The sequence below is a fragment of the Durio zibethinus genome, chromosome 20 (assembly GCF_047325235.1).
Source record: "Durio zibethinus cultivar Kanyao isolate XHJ-2024 chromosome 20, ASM4732523v1, whole genome shotgun sequence".
NCBI lineage: Eukaryota > Viridiplantae > Streptophyta > Magnoliopsida > Malvales > Malvaceae > Durio > Durio zibethinus.
In genome coordinates, this window is record NC_143181.1 from 4798206 (window position 1) to 4826088 (window position 27883).

The 27883-nt window shown below is 34.5% G+C and overlaps 3 protein-coding genes across 4 annotated transcripts; 2 read left to right on the forward strand and 1 right to left on the reverse strand.

Moving 5' to 3' along the window:
* Positions 1 to 343: 343 nt before the first annotated feature.
* Positions 344 to 13994, forward strand: LOC111315592 (acetyl-CoA carboxylase 1-like). 2 transcript variants are annotated; one of them, XM_022917436.2, is made up of 32 exons: positions 344 to 808; positions 1573 to 1951; positions 2358 to 2564; positions 2648 to 2809; positions 2988 to 3080; positions 3172 to 3267; positions 3416 to 3589; positions 3987 to 4080; positions 4177 to 4364; positions 4477 to 4527; positions 4610 to 4649; positions 4751 to 4875; positions 4961 to 5077; positions 5149 to 5223; positions 5302 to 5358; positions 5489 to 5593; positions 5759 to 5845; positions 5979 to 6170; positions 6243 to 6431; positions 7023 to 7133; positions 7238 to 7324; positions 7428 to 7604; positions 7854 to 7931; positions 8034 to 8156; positions 8342 to 8611; positions 8696 to 9036; positions 9373 to 9610; positions 9706 to 10058; positions 10167 to 10380; positions 10872 to 11048; positions 11238 to 13391; positions 13480 to 13994. In XM_022917436.2, exons 2-32 carry the CDS (start codon positions 1574 to 1576, stop codon positions 13534 to 13536), a joined length of 6810 nt encoding a protein of 2269 aa, XP_022773171.2. In that variant the 5' UTR covers positions 344 to 808; position 1573; the 3' UTR covers positions 13537 to 13994. The 2 variants fall into 2 exon arrangements, with proteins under 2 accessions (XP_022773171.2, XP_089605530.1); XM_089749404.1 differs by having other exon boundaries at positions 354 to 511.
* LOC111315133 (uncharacterized) lies at positions 13983 to 17678 on the reverse strand. The gene is made up of 2 exons (XM_022916726.2): positions 17542 to 17678; positions 13983 to 14705 (listed from the first exon to the last, which is right to left on the reverse strand). The coding sequence occupies exon 2, from the start codon at positions 14651 to 14653 to the stop codon at positions 14126 to 14128; it is 528 nt and encodes a 175-aa protein (XP_022772461.2). The 5' UTR covers positions 14654 to 14705; positions 17542 to 17678; the 3' UTR covers positions 13983 to 14125.
* Positions 17679 to 22908: 5230 nt separating this feature from the next.
* Positions 22909 to 23802, forward strand: LOC111315593 (uncharacterized). The gene is made up of 2 exons (XM_022917437.2): positions 22909 to 23071; positions 23390 to 23802. The coding sequence occupies exons 1-2, from the start codon at positions 22979 to 22981 to the stop codon at positions 23522 to 23524; spliced, it is 228 nt and encodes a 75-aa protein (XP_022773172.2). The 5' UTR covers positions 22909 to 22978; the 3' UTR covers positions 23525 to 23802.
* Positions 23803 to 27883: the final 4081 nt, after the last annotated feature.

Genomic DNA, 27883 nt, shown 5'->3' on the forward strand with positions numbered 1-27883 from the left:
AACTTGAACATGGAGTAATTTCTAAGATCTGGGTTTGATTCATGTCAATGGTAAAAAGCTGTCATCCCTCATTTCTCTTCTTATGTTTGTAGGTAAAAGTGAAATAGTTTTATTCTATATACGAAACAAGAAATGTGAGCTCATCTAATCTAATCTAATATACTGAAAATTGTACTAGAAGAGAAGGGTTGGTCGACAACACCACCAAAGTCCCAACGCGCAGTCAAGGCACGCCTACTCCAATCGGGGTAGATGAAAATTGGTAACAGATCCTTCAACTGTTCAACACATACATATATTGTTGTCTTATTATAATAAAGGAAGACTTTGGTTAACCCAAAAAAATGGACAATAATTCCAAAAACGAAAGCAATTGTTGTATTGAAAAGGAGAGGGAAGGTAAAAGAATGGGGTAGCTAGAAGTGACTCCAATCTATCTACGATGAAAAAATTCAAAGAGAAAAAGGGTTAAGGACTAAGGAGCTTTCAGAGGGGGTTGTGGCAGGGGCAGGTACGACGTGTAGGTATTAAAAAGGCCGTTAAAACCTCTTGAAAAAGACCCGCCTTCCGCTAACCCCAAACCTAACTCTCTGCGAACACATAACTGCAACTATTAATGATTTCCTAACATTGCGTTGCATGTAAACTCAGACACACATTTAACATTTCTTTTTTGCCTTCTCTTTTGATCCTCTCTCTTCGGCTTTCATTCACCAAAGAAAAATTGAATTATGCTTCATACCTTTATAGCAAATTGAAAGACTTTGTTTTGATCCCAACCTTCCCGGGTTGAAGTTCTTTTTGTCAGGTTTGTCATTTTTTTGGGTCGTTTACTGAACTGGGTATTGGTTTTCTTTCTTTCTTTTTGAGCCAAGAAGTGGAATTCTAGTTGGGAATTTTTTTTTTTTTGGGATCTGTTTTATTGTTTTGTGAAGTTTGAGAATTTATTTTTTTCGAGGGTGGGTTTGTAGTTTTGTTGATTGAGGTTTCAGTTTTAGAAAGATTTGAAAACAATAATTTTGAAGTTTTGGAGGGTTTTTAATGAGTATTTTTTGCTTTCTGAAGCAGTGCTTTTGTTTAAATCAAATGTTTTTGTGATCCCGCATCTGGGGAACTTTACTCCCAGGCCGTGTTTGTTTCCTGGAACTGGAATTGGAATCACCAATGAGTAAACTATTATTTTTGGCACTAAACTCTAATTGTTTTGATACCATGTTCACTAAAGTAAGCTACGAGTTTAAGGAAAAACTTTGAAGTATTAATCATATCAAATTCTGTTATGTGCATCCAAACAGAGCTTTAGTACAGATACGGTTCATTCTTTTCTGCTAATTCTATTAGAATTTCATTTTGGTTGGGGTTCAATCCATAAGTTGTTTCTTGATTAAGCTATTGATCCATTTAAGGAAATACATCAATTTTTACAGTCTCAGTTCAGAATTAGACTGCTATTATTCCATAGTTATCCGCTTGAATTGGTTAAAAACAAACTGAATGAGTACAATTTCATTGCATTATCAATTGATATTTGAATCCACATCGTTGTTTGTTGTTTGATTTCTGGATATACAGCATGTCTGAAGCCCAAAGAAGGTCAGCTATGGCTGGGGTTGGGCGTGGAAACAATGGTTATGTAAATGGGGTATTGCCAATAAGGAGCCCTGCTACAATATGTGAAGTAGATGAATTCTGTTTTGCACTTGGAGGGAAGAAGCCGATTCATAGTATTTTAATTGCAAACAATGGAATGGCAGCCGTCAAATTTATACGTAGTATTAGGACATGGGCTTATGAGACATTTGGTACAGAAAAGGCAATCTTGTTGGTGGCCATGGCCACTCCTGAGGACATGAGAATCAATGCAGAGCATATTAGAATTGCGGATCAGTTTGTGGAAGTTCCTGGTGGGACAAATAATAATAATTATGCCAATGTGCAGCTTATTGTAGAGGTGTGTATGGTAAACTCCTGTAACATTTACTTGCTTCCAAGTTGTTCTTTTGTTGATGTGTTGCCCTTCCAAGAAGCCTTTTTTTTTTAAGTACAAAGGAATTTGACCACTCTTAGTATGTCCTTGCTGTAACTAATTAATTTTACTCTAGATGGCTCTGAAACACAAGAGTTCACAGTGGCTAATGGCTGGTAAAAGAGGTTTGCATGTTAAGTGGTCTAGAAGCTGTGCATCACAACATTACTGTATAGTCCCAGGACATGGAAAGAAATTAATTAGAAGAGGGTGCTCTTATTCTTGCTACTTAAGGCTCATTGGAGCTAATTCCCCACATAGTTATGGTTAATTATATGAAAAATGCTGCAATTCTATATCTTTTGACAAATTATATTATGTGGTTACTTAGATGGCAGAGATAACACATGTTGATGCTGTTTGGCCTGGCTGGGGTCATGCATCAGAAAACCCTGAGCTGCCTGATGCACTGAATGCGAAGGGAATCATTTTTCTTGGGCCACCAGCTGCATCTATGGCAGCATTGGGAGATAAGATTGGTTCATCATTGATTGCTCAGGCCGCAGATGTGCCCACCCTTCCTTGGAGTGGTTCTCATGTAATTATCTTTCTGTTGAATGTTTAAAATTGTCCTTTTCCATGGCAGTTTCTCATGCACAATGCTACCTTACTGTTTTCCAGGTGAAAATTCCTGCAGAAAGTTGCCTAGTTTCTATTCCAGATGAAATATATAGTAAAGCATGCGTTTATACAACAGAGGAAGCAATTGCAAGTTGTCAAGTTGTTGGTTATCCTGCAATGATCAAGGCATCGTGGGGTGGTGGTGGTAAAGGCATAAGAAAGGTTTGCTTCATTCATGAGAATAGTTTGATTTTCTAACCATTAACTATCCAATTCTTTAAGATAATCCCCCTTTAAAGTTACTGTGCATATTTTGGTAAAAGTATGATTGATTTAAATACGTTTCATATTATCCGAATTGGTCTGAACTTTTGCATGCCTTGTACTGTTGACTTTCTAGGTTCATAATGACGATGAAGTTAGGGCACTATTCAAGCAAGTGCAAGGTGAAGTTCCAGGTTCACCTATATTTATAATGAAAGTTGCTTCACAGGTGAGATTATCTGTTACAATTGGTTTCAATGAAGTGGCAGGGGTATAGATCTTTTTCTGACAAACCATACGGAATATTTTTCCCTAACTAGAGCCGGCATTTAGAGGTTCAGTTACTCTGTGATCAGTATGGGAATGTTGCAGCTTTGCATAGCCGTGACTGTAGTGTTCAGAGGCGGCACCAGAAGGTAATTTAGTTTCTTAGAGGCTACATTGAATGTTAGTTTTTGGAACAAATGGGCCCCTCAGCCAAAAGGAGGTTTATGCTTAAGTTGCATTATATTTGAGGAAAGTTTCCCTACAAGATCTAACATTATGGTCCTTTATGTGACATAGATTATCGAGGAAGGTCCAATTACTGTAGCTCCATTGGAGACAGTCAAAAAGCTGGAGCAGGCAGCTAGAAGGTTGGCTAAATGTGTTAATTATGTTGGAGCGGCTACTGTTGAATATCTGTACAGTATGGACACTGGCGAGTACTACTTTCTAGAGCTCAACCCTCGGTTACAGGTATGACATAAAGGTTCTACCTCAGCTCTAGAACATGTCATATGGATTAAGCTTTGGCATTCATGTAATCATATTTGTGCTCTCTTTTTCAATATGTTTTATCCACTTGGTGCTGTTGTGCAATATATTAATCGTATCTGCATTTGAAGGTGATGTAAAATACAAATTCTAGCTGGTAGTTAAGAAACAGTATTGGGCTGACTGGACCATTTTAAAAAGTATTCGGTTTACAACCATAAAGTATATGGAGATTTAACATTTCTACGACATGATTGGTGGTTTCTTGCCTTGTTTTGGTGTGAACCTGTTAGGAGGAATCTTGTGATTTTACACGGCAAACAGATTTTCCCTCTGCATATTCTTTATATTGACAATATTTAAAAATTAATTCCAATAGGTGGAGCACCCTGTCACTGAGTGGATTGCTGAAGTAAATCTACCATCTGCCCAAGTTGCAGTCGGGATGGGTATTCCTCTCTGGCAAATTCCTGGTATGATGTCAGCATCCGTTATTTCTCCAGACCTTGTTTACTTAGTCATCTGATTCATGTAATTGATATTTGTGTTTGTTTGCTTCATTTGGTTAGAAATACGCCGATTCTATGGAATGGAACATGGTGGAGGTTATGATTCTTGGAGAAAAACATCTGTTGTTGCCACTAGTTTCGATTTTGACAAGGCAGAGTCAACAGGGCCGAAAGGTCACTGTGTAGCTGTGCGTGTGACAAGTGAGGATCCAGATGATGGTTTTAAACCTACCAGTGGAAAAGTTCAGGTTGGACTAACTAGGTTCTTAAAAAATTGTACTTCACCTATCTCATTTCTCTTTTTCACTTCCTTTTCTTTTCATTTCTTATGATTGTACTGAGTTACATGACTTTGTACAGGAGTTGAGTTTTAAAAGCAAGCCAAATGTGTGGGCTTACTTCTCTGTTAAGGTAAACCTTTACTTTTGGGCAAAATTATTGCTTGATAGAACCTTAAACTTATAAAAATAATGATTGCAATAATAATTTGCAGTCAGGAGGAGGCATTCACGAATTTTCAGATTCTCAATTTGGTAAGTATTACACTAATAAATTTCTGTTTTCTATGAATGTATTTAGAGAAGACATCCTCTATGCATATAAATTATTTGTCACAAAAATCATTTTTTCTCAGGACATGTCTTCGCTTTTGGGGAATCTAGAGTGCTAGCTATAGCAAATATGGTTCTTGGCTTGAAAGAAATTCAAATCCGTGGAGAAATTCGTACAAATGTTGATTACACAATTGACCTTTTACATGTAGGTTTATCACTTGAACCATCCTTTTTTATAGAAATTTATGACTTTACGAATACCAACTACTAACTGCTAAAATGGCTTACAGGCTTCAGATTACAGAGAAAATAAAATCCACACAGGTTGGTTGGACAGTAGAATTGCTATGCGAGTTAGAGCAGAAAGGCCTCCTTGGTATCTCTCAGTTGTTGGAGGAGCTCTCTATGTAAGTGCTCATATATTAGAATTCATTTTACTGGTAAAAAAAAAAAGTGTTTTACACTCTGTTTATCTCAGAAAGCATCAGCCAGCAGTGCAGCTATGGTTTCAGATTATGTTGGTTATCTTGAAAAGGGTCAAATCCCTCCTAAGGTACACTGCTAAGCCCGATTTGCCTTTCTTTATGAGGATCTTTGTTAAGATACTGAAGTCTGTCGATCTTGATTGCAGCACATATCACTTGTGCATTCTCAAGTGTCCTTGAACATTGAAGGAGGCAAATACACGGTATCAGTTTTTGATAATGTCACTTTACCACCATTTTAAGGGTCTTGTTTATCATTCTCAAGAACTTCTTGAGATTTTGGCTATCATGTTGAAGAATTCTGTGTTAACATTTTGAAAAAAATGTTCCCAGATTGACTTGGTTAGGGGGGGACCAGGAAGTTATAGTTTGAGAATGAATGACTCAGAGATTGAGGCAGAGATACATACATTACGTGATGGTGGTTTATTGATGCAGGCAAACATTTTTCCCCTAAAATATTCAGAATTATTGTTTTACATGTTTTGCTTATGTTGTTTATTTCTTTTTCAGTTATTAGAACCTCTTATTGCTGGCTTGCGATTATAACTGTTTTTCTCTGTTTTCTGGCTCTCCATAATGCTTAGTTTCTATTTATTACAGTTGGATGGAAACAGTCATATCATTTATGCAGAGGAAGAAGCTGCTGGTACTCGCCTTTTAATTGATGGAAGGACTTGCCTGCTACAGGTGTCACTTACTCCTTTCTTTCATATGCTCTAACTCCCTCCTTCCAGCTCAAAGTGAAAGAAGAACCCCACCCTTTTCCTTTCACCCGCAAGATTAAGCCGTGAGGTTATTTATGTTAATTTTCTTTATCCAGAATGATCATGACCCATCAAAATTAGTGGCAGAAACACCATGCAAGCTGTTGAGGTTTTTGGTTTCTGATGGTAGTCATGTAGATGCTGACACACCATATGCAGAGGTTGAGGTTATGAAAATGTGTATGCCTCTTCTTTCACCTGCTTCAGGAGTTATTCAAATCAAAATGTCTGAAGGTCAAGCAATGCAGGTAAATCATTTTCTATATGAGAAACATAAATGTTATATTTTTGTGAAACTTAGGAAGTCATTGATCCTGTAGGCTGGTGAGCTTATTGCTAGGCTTGATCTGGATGATCCTTCAGCTGTTAGGAAAGCTGAACCATTCCATGGGAGCTTCCCTGTATTGGGGCCTCCCACTGCGATTTCTGGCAAAGTTCATCAAAGATGTGCGGCAAGTTTAAATGCAGCCCGAATGATTCTTGCTGGTTATGAGCATAATATTGATGAAGTAAGTATTTCTCTACCCCATAGTAAGCTCGTCATAAGGATTAAATTGCACCAGGAACCAGCAAACCTCTTCTTAGTGGTTTTCCCTTTCTAAACTTAAGAAGCGTGCTTAATTAAGTAGCAATAAAACAATAGGTGTATGTTTTAACTTTTAACTCTTTCAAGTTTTTGCAACTGTTATATATATATATTGAAACTTAAAAGAAACTATATAACTCAAAATGAAAATTTTTATCTCAATAATTGATATGCTATAATATCTATCAATACTTTTAAGAATGTTTGCTGAAAAATATAAAATTTAATTTCAAACTATAGTTATTTGCTTTCAACAATGTTTACTAAACATAAGAACAATTAAATATTAAAAGATATTAGCAAAGATTGTAAACGGTCTAATGGTCTTAATAATGTCCATAAAAAGAACAAAGAAAGAGTTAAAACGTTCAAGGAAGGGATAAATGCTTGTCTTGGAGATCATTCTTTTTCCCGTACAGAACACATAACAAAGGCTCAGCTTCAAGGTCTGAGCCTTTCTTGGATATTTTGGAAATTTGACTCATGATAACAATTGGTTTTACATGTGTTACAGGTAGTTCAAAGCCTGCTAAATTGTCTTGACAGTCCTGAGCTGCCTTTCCTCCAATGGCAAGAATGTGTGTCTGTTCTGGCAACCAGGCTCCCCAAAAATCTTAAAAACGAGGTAAATATATATCTGGATTTTATCGCTGCTTTGGTGCCCCGGATAGTGGCTTTATACTTGTATCTTTTGATCTGATTTTACTGTTACTATTGCCATTGTATCAGCTGGAATCAAAGTATAAGGGGTTTGAAGTGATTTCAAGCTCCCAGAATATTGACTTTCCTGCCAAGTTATTAAAAGGAGTCCTAGAAGTGAGTCCTCTTACCCCAAAATCCTTATTCTGAAGTCCACCTTTTGTTTCTATTTTTGTTCCTCTGGAAAGTTAAACACTATGGGCACCAACTTTGGTTGCAGTCCCATCTATCCTCCTGTCCTGAGAAAGAAAGAGGATCCCTGGAAAGGCTTATCGAGCCATTGATGAGTCTTGTGAAGTCTTATGAGGGTGGAAGAGAGAGCCATGCCCGTGTTATTGTGCGGTCCCTTTTTGAAGAGTATCTATCTGTTGAAGAGTTATTCAGTGACAACATCCAGGTAACTTTGTCTTAAAGGAACACACGTTCATCATAATGTAATACAGTAGTGTATATATCTTTGTCATGATTATTTGTATTGACAAGATCAATCCAATTTGCCCTTTTTCAAAGTCTTAAAGACATCAATGTGATGCATAAATCATGAACATCATATTTGCAATTCTAAGTCCAGTTGCATCTTCATATTTTCGAATGTTTGTTAGTTTGTTTGCATGTTTAAACCAGTCTTTTCAATGCGATATCACAGGCTGATGTGATTGAACGTCTTCGACTACAGTATAAGAAAGATCTTTTGAAGGTTGTGGACATTGTGCTATCTCATCAGGTATCAGACTTGTAACACCAGCTTGTTTTGTATTGTTTGTTATTTTTTTTTCCTATTGTAAATTATTCCGTACTTATGATGTGCAAGTTTTTTGGCTTCCAGGGTGTCAAGAGTAAAAATAAACTTATACTCAGACTCTTGGAACAACTGGTATATCCCAACCCTGCTGCATATAGAGATCAGCTAATCAGATTCTCTGCACTAAACCATACAAGTTATTCCGAGGTTTGCTATTGCACTAGGTTACTCATTTGAGCATTTACTAAGTAATAAGTTTACAATGATTAGTTTTTTAATATCTTGTTCTTTGTATTCATCATTTTGGCTTTCCAAAATTCACTTAATTCTGCCTTGGAGGAGGATATTTGATGGTTTCTCTTGGAGGCTTACTTTTGAATTTGTGTATGTAGCTGGCACTGAAGGCAAGTCAATTACTGGAACAAACCAAATTAAGTGAACTTCGCTCCACCATTGCTAGAAACCTTTCTGAATTAGAAATGTTTACTGAGGATGGCGAAACTATGGACACTCCCAAGAGGAAAAGTGCCATTAACGAAAGAATGGAGGATCTCGTTGGTGTTCCTTTAGCTGTTGAAGATGCTCTTGTAGGTCTGTTTGATCATAGTGATCACACCCTTCAGAGGCGGGTTGTTGAGACTTATGTTCGGAGGCTATACCAGGTATTGGGGCTTAACTCACAACCTTTATCTTATGGTGTTTTGGAACTATCACGTACTCGTTTAACTGTTTGTAATTTTCATCAGCCCTATCTTGTAAAGGGGAGTGTCCGGATGCAGTGGCATAGATCTGGTCTTATTGCTTCCTGGGAGTTCTTAGAAGAGCATATTGAGAGAAAGAATGTGTCTGAAGAACAAATGTCTCATAAACCATTAGTTGAGAAACGTAGTGAGAGGAAATGGGGAGCCATGGTTATAATTAAATCTCTCCAATTTTTGCCTGCAATTATCAATGCAACATTGAGGGAAACAACTCATAACATTCATGAAGCAACTTCAAATGAATCTCTAGAACCAATTACCTTTGGTAATATGATGCATATTGCACTGGTGGGCATCAACAATCAGATGAGTTTACTTCAGGATAGGTATAGTCTTCTGAACTTTTGCTTGTGTTGAAATCTGTAGCTGAACTGACAATTCTTCTTGTGTAAGGTTGAGCTTTCATCGTCATTTTGTAGTACATAAAATTATACAACTTAATAAAATCCAAAGGCAAGTGTATATATGTTAATCCACTCTGATAATACTAGGATGGGATGAATTTTGGTTTTATATAGATTCAAACTTTTGATAATCCCACACTGGATTGATCCTTTTTTTTATTTTCATAAAAATGTTTTCTGAAGACAAAAGCTTCTAACTGAATGTAGGTACAGAATCATAGATTTTCTTATCCAGCATTCTACTTTTGCTCTTTGCAGTGGCGATGAGGATCAAGCTCAAGAGAGAATTAATAAGTTAGCAAAAATACTTAAAGATAAAGAGGTAGGGTCAAGTCTACGTTCTGCAGGTGTTGGAGTCATCAGCTGTATCATACAGAGAGATGAAGGGCGAACACCAATGAGGCACTCATTTCATTGGTCAACCGAAAAGCTTTATTACGAGGAAGAACCTCTATTGCGTCATCTAGAACCTCCTCTATCCATATTCCTGCAATTGGTCTGTTATTTTTAACTTCTGCTCCTTTGTTTGTTTTCTAAGAGAAAAAAATTACTATGCACGTTTGATCTAATAGTTATAAACTCTTAATCCAGGATAAGCTTAAAGGTTACCAGAATATACCGTATACACCTTCACGTGACCGTCAATGGCACTTATACACTGTTGTGGACAAGCCACTGCCAATCCAGAGGATGTTCCTCAGAACGCTTGTCAGGCAACCCATGACAGATGATGGGCTGACAGCTTATCGGGGACATGATGTTGAAATGATGCATAGTCAATGGGCTATGTCTTTTACTTCAAGGAGCATTTTGAGGTCCTTAATGGCTGCAATGGAGGAGTTGGAACTTAACGTGCACAATGCTAGTCTAAAATCTGACCACGCACATATGTTTCTTTGTATCTTACGAGAGCAACATATAAATGATCTGGTGCCTTATCCCAAGTAATTAAGCCTGTATTCTCAAATTTGTTGTTCTTTTTTTCCTCCTCTCCCTTCTGCATGGCCGGTGAACATATTATATATCTTCTTACATTTGAGATATTTCACCAGGAGAGTTGACCTAGATGCTGGACAAGAAGAAGCTGCAGTAGAGTCAATCTTAGAAGAACTGGCTGAGGATATTCATGCATTTGTTGGTGTAAGAATGCATAAATTAGGTGTTTGTGAGTGGGAAGTGAAGCTCTGGATGGCATCTTCTGGACAAGCAAATGGTGCTTGGAGAGTTGTGGTGACGAATGTGACTGGCCAGACCTGCACCATACATGTAAGTTTCTATCTGGTAAATGGTAGTGCTTCAAAAATTCTCCACCAGGATCTAGCTGTAGTGCTTTCCTCTGGAAGTGAGAAAAAAAAAAAGGAAAATTTTTTCTCCAACCAGCAACATTTTTAGTTCGCAGAGACTTCATACACCATACTGGACAAATCTTGATGACAACCAAAAATGGTTAAATTCAGAGGAATAAGCGTTTCTTGTTTGTCTTTTGGGTTTTTTTTTTTTTTTTTTTTTTTTTTTTTTTTATGTAGTGCTTTTGCTGGTTTAGTTACATACTGAGATATGTAGTTTCAGAAAAAAATATCACTTTTTTCCCTAAATCGATTAACAGAATGCATAAATGTAGCCAAAAGATATCTAGCTGTATAGTGTGTGAACTATAAATAACTATCGAGCTAGAACCAGTCTAAACCTGAAGTTCAACGAAAATGGAATTTGGACGAATATTGGTAAAATGAAATAACATGGCTGCGTTCTTTCAGATATACCGAGAACTAGAAGATACTAGCAAACACAGAGTTGTATACCATTCACTCTCTGTAAGCGGTCCTCTGCATGGTATACCAGTTAATGCTCACTATCAGCCTTTGGGTGTTCTTGACCGCAAACGTCTAATGGCAAGGAAAAACAATACCACTTACTGCTACGACTTCCCATTGGTAAGCACAGTGCTAAGGGCATACAGCCGTATTGGCTACTTTGCTTGTTCTTTTCCTTTTTTATGCTCAACAATCCATAGCTGATAAAAGCTATATTACTGACTATGATGCTAATTGCAGGCATTTGATTTATGCTCAACAATCCATAGCTGATAAAAGCTATATTACTGACTATGATGCTAATTGCAGGCATTTGAGACAGCCTTGCAACGGTCATGGGCATCCCAGTTCCCAGGTATTAAAAGATCCAAAGATAAACTTCTTCCTAAGGTCATGGAGCTTGTATTTGCTGACCAAAAAGGTAACTGGGGTACTCCCCTTGTTCCTGTTGAGCGCCAGCCTGGACTCAATGATGTTGGCATGGTAGCCTGGTGTATGGAAATGTCTACTCCTGAGTACCCTTCTGGAAGAACAATTTTGATAGTTGCGAATGATGTGACCTTCAAAGCTGGTTCTTTTGGACCAAGAGAGGATGCATTCTTTCTTGCTGTAACTGATCTTGCTTGCACTAAGAAACTGCCTCTAATTTATTTGGCTGCTAACTCTGGTGCCCGTATCGGGGTAGCTGAGGAAGTCAAAGCCTGCTTTAAAGTTGGTTGGTCTGATGAATCCAGCCCCGAGCGTGGTTTTCAGTACGTTTACTTAACTCCAGAGGATTATGCCCGGATTGGATCATCTGTCATTGCACATGAGATGAAGCTGGCGTGTGGAGAGAGCAGGTGGGTGATAGATACTATTGTTGGTAAGGAGGATGGTTTGGGGGTTGAGAACTTAACAGGTAGTGGGGCCATTGCTGGTGCATACTCTAGAGCATACAAGGAAACCTTTACCCTAACATTTGTGACTGGTAGAACTGTGGGAATTGGTGCTTATCTTGCTCGTCTTGGCATGCGATGCATACAAAGACTTGATCAACCCATTATTTTGACTGGTTTCTCTGCATTGAACAAACTTCTTGGTCGTGAGGTGTACAGCTCCCACATGCAACTTGGTGGACCTAAAATCATGGCAACTAATGGGGTTGTCCATCTCACTGTCTCCGATGATCTCGAAGGGGTGTCAGCTATTTTAAACTGGCTAAGTTGCATTCCTCCTCATATAGGTGGTCCACTTCCCATTTTAAATTCATCAGATCCTCCAGAAAGGCCTGTGGAGTACCTCCCGGAAAATTCATGTGATCCTCGTGCCGCTATTTGTGGTGCTTTAGATGGCAGTGGGAACTGGAAGGGAGGTATTTTCGACAGGGATAGCTTTGTGGAGACACTGGAAGGTTGGGCAAGAACAGTTGTGACAGGAAGGGCAAAGCTTGGAGGAATCCCTGTAGGAATAGTTGCTGTTGAGACACAGACGGTGATGCAGGTTATCCCTGCTGACCCCGGACAACTTGATTCCCATGAGAGGGTTGTCCCTCAAGCTGGACAGGTATGGTTTCCAGATTCTGCTACAAAGACGGCTCAAGCAATAATGGATTTCAATAGGGAAGAGCTTCCACTTTTCATTCTTGCCAATTGGAGAGGCTTTTCGGGTGGGCAAAGGGATCTTTTTGAGGGTATCCTTCAGGCTGGATCAACCATCGTTGAGAATCTTAGAACATACAAACAACCTGTTTTTGTGTACATTCCCATGATGGGTGAGCTTCGTGGTGGGGCATGGGTTGTTGTGGACAGCCGGATCAATTCAGATCATATTGAAATGTATGCTGAGCGCACTGCTAGGGGTAATGTCCTTGAGCCTGAAGGAATGATTGAAATTAAGTTTAGGACGAAGGAGCTACTAGAGTGCATGGGCAGGCTTGATCAACAACTTATAAGTCTGAAGGCCAAACTTCAGGAAGCCAAGAGCAGTGGAGCCCATGCAAAAGTGGATTCTCTGCAGCTGCAAATAAGATCCCGTGAGAAGCAGCTTTTGCCAGTATACACCCAGATAGCCACTAAATTTGCAGAACTTCATGATACTTCTCTGAGGATGGCTGCAAAAGGGGTAATAAAAGAAGTAGTGGACTGGGATCGGTCACGGTCTTTCTTCTATAGAAGACTGCGCCGGAGACTTGCTGAGAGTTCTCTGGTCAAAATTGTAAAAGATGCTGCTGGTGTACAACTGTCTCATAAATCTGCAATAGACTTTATCAAGAAATGGTTTTTAGATTCCAATGTTGCAAAGGGAAGAGAGGATGCTTGGGTTAATGATGAAGCTTTCTTTTCATGGAAGGATGATCTGAGAAATTACAGTGAGAAGCTACAAGAGCTGCGAGTCCAAAAGGTATTGCTTCAGCTTACAAATATTGGCAATTCAGCTTCAGATATGCAAGCTCTACCTCAGGGTCTTGCAGCCCTTCTAAGCAAGGTAAACCATCCGACTATCCTTTCTTGCTTTTACGGCATTTTGTCTATATATCTAGGAACCTTTAGATGATTGTTTTAATCCAATGCAGATGGAGCCATCAAGCAGAAAAGAAATTGTTAATGAACTTCGTAAGGTGATCGGTTGATTAAGAAGCTGGTAATTAATACGAATAAGATCCTACAATTTTCTCACTCTTGTGCTACTTAACTTGATACCTTACCTGGCGTGGAACTCTGCAACAATTCACCTACTATTTATGATTCTGTCAGCTACATGAAGCTTCATGAGAAGTTGAGGTGATGGCAGACTCCTCGGCCTAGTTTGTAGCTTTTGCAATTGTAAATTTAGCTGGTCCAAGTTGATAGTGTTAGATTCATTTCGCATTGGTAGGCCAGTTTGATGGGTTTGCTGCAGATCTCATGAAACTTTGCATATACCATTAATTGTTTTTGTAATAACTTGTAGGAAACTATAATTATTCTGCTTGTGAATGCAAATTCATTAGGCTTCTGAGGGTAGTGTGCTATATTTTATTGCTGATTTGGCTGTGACATTTTTTATCATAGACAATAAATTAAGCAGGTACATGTTCCTATTGTTGCCTATGCCGCATTCATCTTTCATCCAGTTGACATATAATATTGATATATTTTGTCATGTTGAGAATTTGAGTATTTTGTTCTTACAGATTCAAAGGCCAACCAGAAATTCAACCTAACAAATGCTTGGCAGATTCATAGAAATGTAATATTGATAGACAGCTTGGTTTGTTTCTTCTTCTGCTCTTTCACTGCCAGTTTCTTCTTCATCTCCTTGACTTTCTCTTCTGTCTTTCTCCTCTCTTCCATCTTTCTCTCTTGTTCTTTTCTCTTCTTCTCTTCCACTTTCCTTCTCTCGCATTCTTCTCTTTTCTTCTTCTTTTTCTTCTCTTCTTTGGCCTCCTTCTCTTTCTGCTGCTGATCTTGTTTCTTCAGTTCAGATATCACCTTGATAGACAGCTTGGTTTGTTTCTTCTTCTGCTCTTTCACTACCAGTTTCTTCTTCATCTCCTTGACTTTCTCTTCTGTCTTTCTCCTCTCTTCCATCTTCTTTCTCTGTTGTTCTTTTCTCTTCTTCTCTTCCACTTTCCTCCTCTCGCATTCTTCTCGTTTCTTCTTTTTCTTCTCTTCTTTGGCTTTTTCCTTCGCTTTCTGCTGATGATCTTGTTTCGTCAATTCAAATATCACCTTGATAGATAGCTTGGGTTGAAAAATTAGCAACATATCTTTTCAAAGATGAATTGATATGTCATTCTTGTACTTTGTGGATGACCACCTGAATATATAAATGACCAGACCATTAATTTGTTTCTTGAAAGTAAAGAAAAAAAGAAAAAAGAACTGTTAGTCCACTGAATGTCGACATCCATTGATATATGATTACATTTCGCGTTTTTCCTCGAAGATTCATGCAATTTTTTTGTGGTCGAGAGTACCTTGACTCACTCTCCTCCTAAAAGAATTAACCGACTTAAAAAAAAAAGACTGTTCATTAAAAGTAATAATAATGCATAATTTATGAGGTATATCAAAGAAATATATATGCAAATGTAAGATAGGATAGGAGAAGGGTTTTTTTTTTTTTTTTTGTTCATTAAAAGTAATAATAATTTATAATTTATGAGGTATATCAAAGAAATATATAATCAAATGTAAGATGGGCATTTTTTTTTTTTTTTTTTTTTACAAATCTTCCTTGTGTTGTCTCCCTTATTACTAATGGTTCATAAATAAATTAACAGAATGGATATAGACAATAGACATTGATTATTATATACTCTCTCTCTCTCTATATGAATTTCGTGTTGTTCTTCCTTGAAAATAAATTAATAGAATGGATATAGACAATATACATTGATTACTATATACTCTCTCCATATATAATTTCGTGTTCTTCTTCCTTGAAAATTCCTCCATTTTTTTTTGGGTACAATTGATTAAGACTATAACTCACTCGACTCCTAACCAAGCTAATCCTATTTAAAATGGAAAAAAACTTGACAAATCGTTCATTAAAAATAATTTGAGGTCATGATTGATATATAATATAATAGATACGATAAAATGATAATTATTTTATATTATATTTAATTTGTATATAAAAAAATGATAAAATTACAATGAAAATTAATTATTTTCTTTGTATCAAATGATTCAATTCTTTCAAAATATTAAAAATTATTTTTAACTTACGAGATTAAATGTATGTCTTATTATACTTTTAAAAATTATATAAATTTTCGTAACAGTTTTTGAGCTACTTGATAAATTTTAAAAAAAATTCAGATTCATTGCTAATTTTTTTTATTAACTATAATTGACCATTTATTAAAATGTATCATTTTAATAGAATATTAAAATTAATTAAAATTTATTAAAAAAAATTTTAAGGTCTGTGAAATAGTTTTGAAAATCGATTACGTGTTGAGAAAGATTAGTACTTCTATAACGTCTGTTTAAAGTAATATTAATTAATTATATGTTATCTTTTAATTTTGATAAAAAAACAATTTTAATTTTGGTGTTTGAAAATAATTTCTTGGATTTCTTTTGTTTATTGAAATTTTGATTTTTATTATTATTATTTTGTTCGAAAAAAATAAATTATAATCGTTTTATTGAAATAATTCTTAAAATGTTCTAATACGTTGATAACATTAAAAGAACTTTTTCTCACCTAAAGATTTCTTAGGTATCATTTATCGAAATATTTTAGGATCTCATCATCGATGGCTCGTATTTACATTTTGTAAAAACAAAATCATACATGTAATACAAATAATAATATGTTGATGCATATATTTTATTTTATTTTTAAAAACTTTATTGATTTATTGATTTTTTATTTAAACTTTTAAAGAAAAGAGAAATTTTTATCATATTAAAAATTTGCTATAAATATTTTAATATATTGATAATATTTTCAAAAATATTCTCACCTAAAAATTTCGTAAAGCATTACTACTTGAAATATTTTTAAAATATCGTTTTTAGATAAAAAATTTTTTTCCCATTTTTATTTTATTTTTAACAAATTAGTTAATTTTATTTTTATTATTTAATAACTTTTTAGTTAATTTTTGCTTTATTGATAAAAAAAGAGAATTTTTATTATATTAAATTTTTTTAATAAATGTTTCAATACATTGATAATATTTTTAAAAAAATCTTTTCACCTAAAAATTATGTAAGTATCATTACTTAAAATAATTTTAAATTTCATTATCAGATAAAAATATTTTTTTTATTATATTTTTACTAATTTTTTATTAGTTTTCTTATTTTTTTAAAAAATTTAAAAAATATCCTCATCAAATTTTAATGAAAGTATCAAAGATTTTAACTATATTTTTCATTATTTATTTTTATTTATCTTTTTGTTTTCACTAATTATTATTATAAAAATAATAAATATTTATCCTAACAAATTTTTAAAAATAATTTTATACTCATAAATATTAATAATAACAAAAATAATATATAAAAAATAATTTAGAAAGAAAATAAAAAAAAATATTTTTTTACTTGAATCGAACCAACGAAACAGTTCCTGATTGATTCACTTGATCTGGGTGGATTTACGACAGTTTGGGGCAGTTCACAGGGTTCTAACCGATTTGAAATCAATTCACCAACTGTTCATCTGGATCGGCCTAAGATTGGAGCTGAGGGGAGTGATCTGGTTGTCGAGTCAAAACGCGGATCTAAGCTTTGAATCGACGTCGTTTTAGATTTTTTATTAAAACCCCAAAAAAATTTTTTATTCATTTTTTGAACTCTCCCTAAAACGTAGGCCCCTGGCTGCCCCTCCGCCCAGATTGCGATGGTCAACATCATCGTCGTCATTATTATTATTATTATTATAAAATTTATCTTAAATTTTAATGAAATTATCAAAAATTTTAATTATATTTTTTATTATTTATTATTTTTTTTACTAATTATTATTATAAAAATAATAAATATTTATCCTAACAAATTTTTAAAAATAATTTTATACTCATAAATATTAATAATAATAAAAATAATATAAAAAAATAATTCAGAAAGAAAATTAAAAAAAGTTGTTTTTTACTTGAATCGAACCAACGAAACAGCTCTGATTGATTCACCTGATCTGGGTTGACTTACGGCAGTTTGGGGCAGTTTACAGGTTCTAGCCGATTTGAAATCAATTCACTGGCTATTCATCTGGATCGGCTAAGATTGGTGCTGAGGGGAGTGGCCTGATTGTCGGGTCAAAACGCGGATTTGGGCTTTGTATCGACGTCGTTTTGGATTTTTTACAAAAACCCCAAAAAATATTTTTTATTCATTTTTTGAACTCTCTCTCTAAAATCTCTGAAATGAAGAGCCCCTCGCTGGCTGCCCCTCTGCCCAGATTGCGATAGTCAACACTGTGCCGGCCGATGTTGCAGTGTCGCCGATGATCCTCGCCGATAGCCAAAAAATTCCCTGAAATTCTTTAAAATTATTTTCAACCTTTTGAGCTCAAATCCGTCCTCCTTTTTGTGGAAAGCAGCCTCAACCAGCGTAGATAGGGTTTTGAAGTTCTGACGAAAACATTTTCTTTTTGTTGTTTTTTGTTTCGTAGAACCTGACTATTTATTTTTTCTTTACAAGGTGGCTTGGGCGCTGTTGGTTCCTGGGGCTGGGTTGCACGGGTGTGCCTGTGACGGTGTCTGTCCGAGACTGGTTGGGATTTTGGTGAGGGTGCAATTTGGTGCTTGATGTTGGTGCGAATGAAGGGTGCCGAGGGCTCTGGGGGTATCTTCGCTGGGTGTCCGGGGCCTGGGATTGTGCCTCTCGTGCTGCAGGGTTGTGTGGCTTTTCTGGTTTGTTGTTGGGAGCCTAGGACTAGGTGGAAGGATGAAGGGGGCTGGAACCCATTTGAAAGGCTGGGGCTGTCGCGGGTGCCTGGGCGAGGCTTTGGCTGGGTGGAAGGCCGAGTCTTCTGGTGTAGTGCCTGGAGCATGCGCTGGTGCCCCGAGGAAAGCCTGGTGCGTGGCTTTGGCGTGCACGAGGGTTGGCCAGTGCTCTAATTTGATGCCTGGTGGTACGGTCTGTTCTCTGAAGGGGCTGGTGTTGGGGTGTATTTTGTGAGGACTAGGGAATGGGTGCTCAGGGGCAAGTGTGGGTCTTGGCAGCGGGTGGGTTTTGGCAGCGCATGGCACCACTGTCTTTTTCTTTTTTTTTTTTTTTGATTAATTAATTATTATCATATTATTATTTAATATTATTGCATTTTAATATTTAATTATAAAATAAAAATAGAGAGCCAATTTGATTTATCCGAAAATTTTGGACATAATTTAATGTCTACATTAATAATTTAAGTTATATAAATTTTAAAAATAAAATTTTAATTAATAAATAAATTATTTTATTTTAATTTTTACAAATATCAAATATAAAATAAAATAATATTATTTAATATAATATTATTTTATTTTATCTAATTATAATTTTTTAACCAAAAATATCCATAATTTATAAAATATTCCAAATAAATATGAAGAAATCTTGTTTTATTAAAATTTGTCGTACCAATTGTTAGAAAGGAGCATTTTTTTTTTTTTTACAAACATTAATTCCTTGTATTTTCTCCCCAATTATTAAAGTAGCATAGACATAGACAATAAATATTGACTACACGAATCATATGTTGTAAGAAAAGGGTTAGTTTTGTGTGCATACCGACAGTAGGAAGGAAATGGAAAGGACAAGGGAAAGGAAATTTGTTGATTTTGTTTTTTTCATACGTGACCGCTACGTTTGGAGGGATAATGCCGTCTTGACTGTACCCAAGTAATAACATGTTTGGTTGGGTAGATTGAAATGAGAAAGAATTACATAAAAGTTTTTAAGTAAAATTTATAAAGTATTTTACTAATTAAAAATGATTTAATAAAATTTAAAATTTAAAGCAAAAATTGAATTACATAAATTAAGTGTGTAAATTTAAAATTTTTTAATAATTTTAATTGATATATTTTTAGATAATTATTTTTAGTAAAATTTATGAAATTTTTTATTAATTAAAAATGATTAAATAAAATTTAAAATTTAAAACAGGAATCGAATTACATATTTTGAAAAAAATTTAAATAAATTTATTTGATATATTTTTAGATAATTATTTTTAATAAAAATTTTGATAGAATTTTTATTATAGAATAAATATTAATTAAATTTGAATTATAAATGATATTTTTAATAGTTTTTTATATATATATATTATTGACTTTTTTATTGAATTCTATTAAATTATTTATTTAAATTTTTTATTAAAATTTTAATTGAATTGTTTTTATTAAAACTTCACTTACTTTATTTAGAAAGCTTCATCTCTAAGTTTTGTCGGATTGAAACCATTTCCTTACTTATTTCATGGTGTGCATGGATGCAATATTTTATTTTTTTTTTAAGAAAAAGAACCGTAAGCAGCTCATTCTAATTAGTTGTTTGGCACATTAATTAAAAAATATTCTTATTATTTATAATTAAATCTAGCTTGTAACATATTAAGATTTCTTCATTAATTATATAAAAGATATCCTCATTAAGTAATTAATCCACAAAAGAGTCCCAATTTACAATAATTTTATTCAAAAATATTTATGCTTATTAAGTTGGCATATTACTATCCTATTTTCGGACTGATCACTTTTATATATTTCGGTCAAAAAAATTATGGCCTCGTGATTTGAATAATAATTAAATTAAACCTAATATAGAAAAACAAATAAAAACCCAAAATTTAGTTTTAAAAAAATTAGAATAATTTTCGTTGACAAAAAAATTATTAGATTAATTTGATACGTCAAATTAATTATTAACTTTAGTTATAATATAAGCTTTTGGCAATAAATTCATCATTATCAAATAAAAAAAAATTGGCAAGATTTCAATTTTGATAATTTTTTTTTTTGTAGGAAAAAATTTAGAAGTAGATAGATTACTCAATTTTTTATATTAAAATAATATGTGTATATGATAAATTAAGATAAATGACTATAAGTTGTGTATTAAAAATAACTCATACAAAAGATCATCGACATGATTCAAATTCAAAATTTTTTCGTTGAGAAAGACGGATTTTAATCAATTAAACTTATTATTTGTTGGTTTGATAACTTTAAATATATATATATATATATATATATGTATGTATAAGGAAATAATAATATAGTGGGAGAGTAACAAGGCATTTTTTTTTGTCTTTTTTTTATTTTTCTTTTATTCCAAAAATACTATATTAGCTTAATTTGCAAAACGAATGAGTATATAGAATGAACGATTTTATCAGAAAAAAAATGATTACAGGCTAGTGAAGTAAAAAAAAAAAAAATTCAAGAAAACTGCAGGACTCACGATCAATTGATCATGTTTTCTTCACCTTGTGATTAAGTTTCTCTTTCCTCTCTCTTTGTTTTCTCTTCATCTCCTGTTGTAATTGATAACTATTCTTCTGCTCTTCTTCTTGTTTCTTCATCCTCTTCTTCTGCTCTTCTTCTTTTCTCTTCATCTCATGTCGTAGTTGATAACTATTCTTCTGCTCGTTCTCTTTCTTTTCTTCTCTCTTCCATCTCTCATTCTACTTATGCTTTGCTTTCTTTCTAGTTTGTATCTCTTGCAGTTCTTCTACCGTGAGTTCTCTTTTGACGTTGAAGCACATTTCATCTAGTTGCAAGATCTGTTGCTATTCTTTTCTCGAAGATGGATGATACTTTAAAGCTGAGTGAAGTAGCACATTTATAGGAGAAGATTGTCGATGCATTTGGTGCATGTGCATATCCACGTGCATTTATAGGAGAAGATTGTCTGTATTTGTCTTAACTATGCACAGAATTGGATTCATAATCAACAAACGAATATTCACTATGCATTACCTATTACCGTCCACAGGTGGCCTTTCTCACTTTTCGATTCCATGCAATTCCTTCTGTTCATAAATAAACATCACATCCAGCAGATGTTCGACCAAGCAAGAAGTCACTAATTGTGTCTTTTGAAACGAGTGGAATTAGCAGAATTTTGATTAACAAAATCAAACTTTTGTATTGGAAGAAATGAAAAGAATTAATCTTAGAGCCATTGCATTTTTTTGTTGAGAAAGTTTTGGCAAACTGTAAATGATCAGTTTTCATTCATTGAATATAGATCGTTACATTAACAGTTGACCCATAACAACCTTAACTTCGTGACTTTATGGTATTGGGAATTTTTGCCCGTTCGAAAATTGACTTGTCTCAGCTATAACTCATGTTGCTTATTAATATGTTGTGTGGTGGGACTTTGTCTCAAGTCCAAAACCGAATGGAAATAGTGGATCCTAATTGGGATATCTCCATAGTTCATTGGAAGCTGATCTGGTCTCTTAAAACCATGTACGAGCCAGTTTGCCAGTGAATCCATAGTCACCGAAGAGAATATCAGGCTTACCTTGGCCTTCACTTCCTGGGAGCGATGCGGCCACCAGGGCGTCCATTGAGTTAAGATACGGGACCCCCAACAACACATTTGATAGCCTTACAAACGCTCTGGATTGTTTTTGGACCTGAATCAGGGATAGTCAAGTGTTGGCTGTCACCTCTTGTCTATGCATAAGGAACCTCACCAACAACCAAGTGGCATAGTCGAAGTTCTTTTTAAAAAAGTTTTGCTTCGGTGCTTTTATCGACAGTACGTTGCTTTGATGGCGTTGAGGATGGTGGTGCCCGCTCAAAAAATTAATCGATAAATTTTGTTCAAGAGAAGATATCAAGAACTCAATAATGCAGGAAATAAAAGCATATAATATAATATAATATATTGACAAGTAGAATTTGGACGGGTTTTACGACAACAGGAGAAAATTAAACAAATTTTAATTTTTACCCATATATGCTAATAACGTAGGCTTTTGAATATTCTAATACGCCGATTGTTTCACTCATTTGGGAAGTAGAACGAAGTGATCGTCACGTCCGCCTGGAACTAGAAGGAACTCGGAATACGGAGGCATCCTCGTTCTTTTGATGTTTTATTAATGTATTTACAGATCCTTCGTTGAACAAGTTTCGATAATGATTTTTTCGCAAGTTTAATTACGAAAATTTTATTATAATTTTTTTTTTTTAAATGATAAAGTTCAGTGAACTTGCCCATACATGACTTTTCTTAGGTCTGTAAATCTATGCATGCCCCCTAATTTTTTTAATAATAATATATTTTCTTGCATTCATATGATTTATTGATGTTTTTACTATCAAAATAGCTTTCACAAAAATCAAATTAAAATCTTATGTTTTTCAGTTGAATTAATACATTGATCAATTTAAACAGAAAGAGATTTTTTATTTTTTGGTAAAAAAATTAAATAGATTATTGTTTGAAAAAAAAATAAAATTAACACAAAGTACGTACGTAATATATTTTACGGAACGCTGTCGTTTGAAACCAAGCCAGCTAACGTACCTCTTCTCAGCAACTAAAGTTACTAAACGCAAGTTTTGGGTTGTGTTTTTGGAGAGAAGAAAAAGAAGAGAAAAGAAAAGAAAAGAAAAAATGGGAGCAGAAGACGAACAAAAGCAACAGAACGAACAATCAAGGACCAATCCAATTACGGAATCCCAGTTCCTCGCTTGGAAGCGCCAAAAGGTCTCTCTTTTTTTTCTGTCCCTCTTTTTTTTTTTTTATATTATTCGTTGATTTTTCTTTCTAACGATTTATGTAAATTAGGGTTTTATATAGTTGTCTCTTTCTTATTAAATTTTCACTTAATTTCAATTAAATCGCATTTTTCCCTCAAAGCTAATATAATTAAGCAATGAATTATTTCCATTTACCATTGAAATCTGAAATCTTTTTGGTGGCCACAGCCTTTGGAAAATAAAGGTTCAATGTCCTTAATTTTTTTATTGTTTGTCCGATTGTATGAATCAGGTTTTTTAAATTTGTAATTCATGTGATTTTCAGGATGCAGATGCATCAGCTAAGAAAGCTGAGGCAGCTAGGAAACGTGCCGAAGATATAGCTGCCGGGACGGTGCAAATGAATGGACGGGAGCTTTTCTTGCACGAGCCTTGGGTGTTTGATAACTCTCAATATTAAGGTTAGTTTCAAGGAAAGACCATGTAATGTTGATTTGAGCAGGACATACTGTTTAAAGGCTCTGATGCCCCTCAAATTTCAAGTCTTTTGGCTCCGTTTCTTCAAGAGAAGGAAATATTGGTCCTATGGAAACAAACAAGTATTTCTGGTTCTTGGTTACATCGTTGATAGTGTATCTTAAGTCATTTTACCGTTTTCCCTTTGTTTGGTTTGGTGTGCTAACTTTGTTAATACTTAAACTATCAGTATTAATTGATTATTGCCATGTTTTTGATGAATTCTTTTGGTACTCTTTGTCTGATACAGCTTTTGATTGCTGTGTTCATTATAGACTCTGGTTTTGGGATATTGTATTTTGGATCGTTATTCCTAGCTTCATATGAAGTTAATCATGCCAAATGATCTTAATGCATTTGTAGGAATTTATAGTTACAACTTTCCTCCGGATCCAATGCTAATTCAGCAAGCCAGCTGCTTAGTTTCCTTAATTCATACTTGAAATGTTGAATGGCTTTTGGCAAGCATATCCGATGGTATTCAACTGCCATCAGATGTCTAACAGATCTAAGCACCACATTTTAGTTTCAAAGAAATCTCATTTCATTTTCTTGTTCTGCAAAAGTATGAAGGTGTCCATACACACAAAAAGCAGGTGGTAGATGAATGAGGTTGGAGTATCAGGATTAGGCTGATTGGCAGCTAGCAGGTGGTTCTAGGATTCAGGGCCAGAAATAAGAGGTGATGAGACATAGGCGATTCTAGGATTCAGGGCAAGAAATAAGAGGTGATGAAATATAGGCGGTCCTACGAACAGACGAGGCTGTTGGTAGAGTGCTGGACTCTTCATTTCAGCGACCAGGGTTCAAATCCAAACTTCAATTATCAAAAAGAAATATAGGCGGACCTAGGATTCAGGCAAGAAAGAAGAGGTGATGAAATAGATTTTTATATAAGCTGTACCTGTTTTCATTGACACCTATCAGAATTCTTCCTCTCAGACCCTAATTAGTGAAGCAGAACAATCCAAGGAATTAAGCAGAAACATTATGTCATGTGCTTGTTACAGCATTTGGTGATGCAATTGTGTATAAAAACCTGGATTGTAGATCTTGTCTTTTTTTTTTGAAGGGGTTATGCACTTAACTGCAACGGTATTGTAATATGAATAAAGTGTACTCTAAACCTTATTAATATGAGAAGTTTGTTATACTCCTTGTCCCTGAATTTTAATATAGGTAAGTTCATGAACTGTAAATAATCAATTACCTTGTCAGTTCGTTAGAAGTCTCTTCCTTTTGAATCTTGAGGTGTACTTACCTGTCCTGCAAAATTGCATCTGGCATGAGGGCTTGTTAATTTTCCTTTTTAATATTGTAGCTAATAGGTTTGCAAAATTGCTCCACGCCCAGAGAGAAGCCAAACTAGAGGGCAAAAGGTTTGGTAGAATGGCTAGACAAAGCAGCTTTCTTTTTTTTTTTTTTTTTTTTGAGATATGACAAAAGCAACTCTTGAGTATTGAACAAATTGAAATTGGGGAATGTCATAGGGTTCATGTCCTTGACTAAGTATTATAAGATGTATCCCTAGGGCAGTTGTCTCTGGTATGCGTATATAAAATTGAGAAATATGGCATAATCGTGAGGGGAAACATCATTTCCCGGCATAGTGTTTTCTACAATCAATTAATGAAGGGTTTTTACTTATAGGAGATAAAATTTTCTTTTTATCCATGTCCAAGACCCAAACCCAAGATTTAAAGATCCATTTGTGTTATGGTTAAAATCAAAGACACCTTACAAAAACTTGAGAGTTTGAAATCCCAAATTTACAAATACACTTAATAAACCCCAAATTAATAGTAAGGTATAGATTAGTGTAACTCTTATACTTATTTTGGATATTATGATTAAAATTAAATTTATAATTTATTTGAATCAAAATAAATTTTTTAAATTTAGTAATTTTGATTCAATGATCTAAAAAAAATATAAAAGTTACATTAGTGCAAGTGGATTCCTCCTCTTTGGTATTATAACATCGATTAACTCATTTTCGTTGCATAATGTGAATTTTATCATGTTTTATTAGTTATAAGAGTTAGAGGATTGATTTCGGATTCCTTTTGGAGGTTTTAAGTGGTCATTATTATTTCTTAAAACTTCAGCAGTGACAGATATTGCTTTTAATATGAAGGTTCTTTTCTTTTCTTTTCTTATTTATTTATTTATTTATCATGTGGATGGTAGCTTGGCTTGATAAAAAGATTGAACATTGCCATTCGAATATTATCAATGTGCAGTAAGAAACATTCCATAGAGAGAACCATGGTCACTTATAGGAGGAAACTTCACCTAATAATGACTTTTTATTTGTAAATAGCTGTCTCTAAAAATACATTTTATACCAAAAACAAGAGAGATGATCAACACCTTAATTTATCCAGGAAATGATTGCCTTGTAATCTAAAATCCTGTTCTAAGAATTCGAAACACTGAGTGAACAGAAACTTTAAACCGAGACAAACTGAAATCAACAACTTCTTCCCTTATCTTATCCCTTTTTTAACACAATCCCAGCAGAGGGCCTCTTCGGCCTTGATCTCAGTGCCATCCAAACTGCACATCAAACACCAGAGCTGTTAGGGGTTTAATATACTTCAAGCAAGGCATATATCGCAACATGCCAAATCAGTTAATTACAATAAGAATTTAATGCCAGAAATCATGAAAAATATCAGATCCAGCATAGCAATTTTTCTCTAATATAGACACCTAGAAAACATATCCAACTAGCCTTGCGAACGTTACAGTGCCTCCAAGAAAATGTGCCCATGAATGCAAGATTTCGTGGCCTTTTTAATGTTTCAATCAAGTTGTATCTCTTCCTTGTTGTGGATTAACTTTTAACCAATGACAGAAAGGTTTCAATCAAGGTCTCGGCCGGATCTCCCTGTTAGAGCGAAGTAGGCTAGGATAGTAGGTTTAGGGTTTGAAGGACAGACTCCAGTTTCTTCTACAAGATTTGCAGCTCTACACCAAATTAGAAGGATATCGCGTCGAAGCTCCTGTGAAAAAACGAAGAGGGTTTTGAGTTAAAACTTTTTTTTTTGGCTTCAGGCTCAAGTAACAAATTATTTGTTTAAAAATATTAGCTCCTTCCTATTTGAAGAGAACCAGTTAGGAAGAAATAGAAATCCAAAAAACAAAGGAAACATGTCATAATTAGAAGTAAAATAACATAGATGAAAAGTGAAAAAGATTTAAAAAGGAAAATTGGAATATTTGGTGGGGTAGAGAAATAAACGGTTCATTACAATTGCTAGTTCCTGGTTAATAAAGATCTGAGCAAGACGGTTCGTTTTATCCTGTTTCTGTTTCACGTATGGCACCATGCAAAGCCATAAGCAGAAGAATTAAATTAATTTTGATTTAAGGAACTGTATGAATTAAGAGTTAATTATGAATTAATCAAGTTCATCGTCAGAATCTCCATCATCTCCATTCTCTTCATCTGCTTCATCATCAGTGCAAGTATTTTTATTATCAAACCAATGCAAAAAAAAAAAAAAAAATCTAAAGGAGAACTAAAAAGGGTTTGTTTTTTAAAAAATGAAAAATAGAAATGAAAATAATTATGTTTAGAAGGCAAAAAGAGCAATTCAAGGTCAGGCAAGATGCAGAGCCTACGCATATGATTTGGCCGCTGCTGCTCTTGACGAGACCTCTCCTCGTCAGTTACCAATGGCTTAGCCATAAATAAAAGGGAAAATGTAATAGACCCAACTAACTAGAAGAGAGAGGCTTATCTGAGTAGTGAGTGGTGCACAATTGGAGAAGGTTGCTTGCTTTTACAGGAGAAGAGAAACGTTGGGCTTCGGCAAGTGTTTGCTATGCAGGGAAAATTTCACATTCGACCTGTAATTTTGCCACTTTTGCTTGAAGCCACTGTAGAACTTTGAAGTCATTTGGCAGAGTTCTTTACTTTGAGGGCATTTTGGACAGAGAACATCAATTTTAGAAACAATATGCTATATTCTAAAATCATCAGCAACAGCAAAGTTCATTTCAAAAAAAAAAAAAATCATCAGCAAATTTATAAGATGTTCCTCATAGAAGAAATAAATAAATAATATTATGTTGTATATGTCATGGATTGAGACTCAACTTTTAGACTCACGCAATTTAAAGATTTGGGTATATAATCATCTGACATCCTAAATCAATCTAAAGTTGATATTCTTGTGAGATATTGTCTGTTTTGACTCCATTTTAATCTCATAATTTTGTTCCATAAAAAAAATCTTACAAAAAAGTGTGAACCTTTTTATATCTCAGTAACCCCATTTTTATGTTTGATATG

Coding starts and splice junctions, on each gene's coding strand:
- LOC111315592 (XM_022917436.2), top strand. CDS start 1,574: ATGTCTGAAGCCCAAAGAAGGTCAGCTATGGCTGGGGTTGGGCGTGGA. Junction 5,078..5,148: donor TTGTTGGAGGAGCTCTCTAT/GTAAGTGCTCAT, acceptor TGTTTATCTCAG/AAAGCATCAGCCAGCAGTGC. Junction 7,932..8,033: donor ACATTGTGCTATCTCATCAG/GTATCAGACTTG, acceptor TTTGGCTTCCAG/GGTGTCAAGAGTAAAAATAA.
- LOC111315133 (XM_022916726.2), bottom strand. CDS start 14,653: ATGTTGCTAATTTTTCAACCCAAGCTATCTATCAAGGTGATATTTGAA.
- LOC111315593 (XM_022917437.2), top strand. CDS start 22,979: ATGGGAGCAGAAGACGAACAAAAGCAACAGAACGAACAATCAAGGACC. Junction 23,072..23,389: donor TCGCTTGGAAGCGCCAAAAG/GTCTCTCTTTTT, acceptor TGTGATTTTCAG/GATGCAGATGCATCAGCTAA.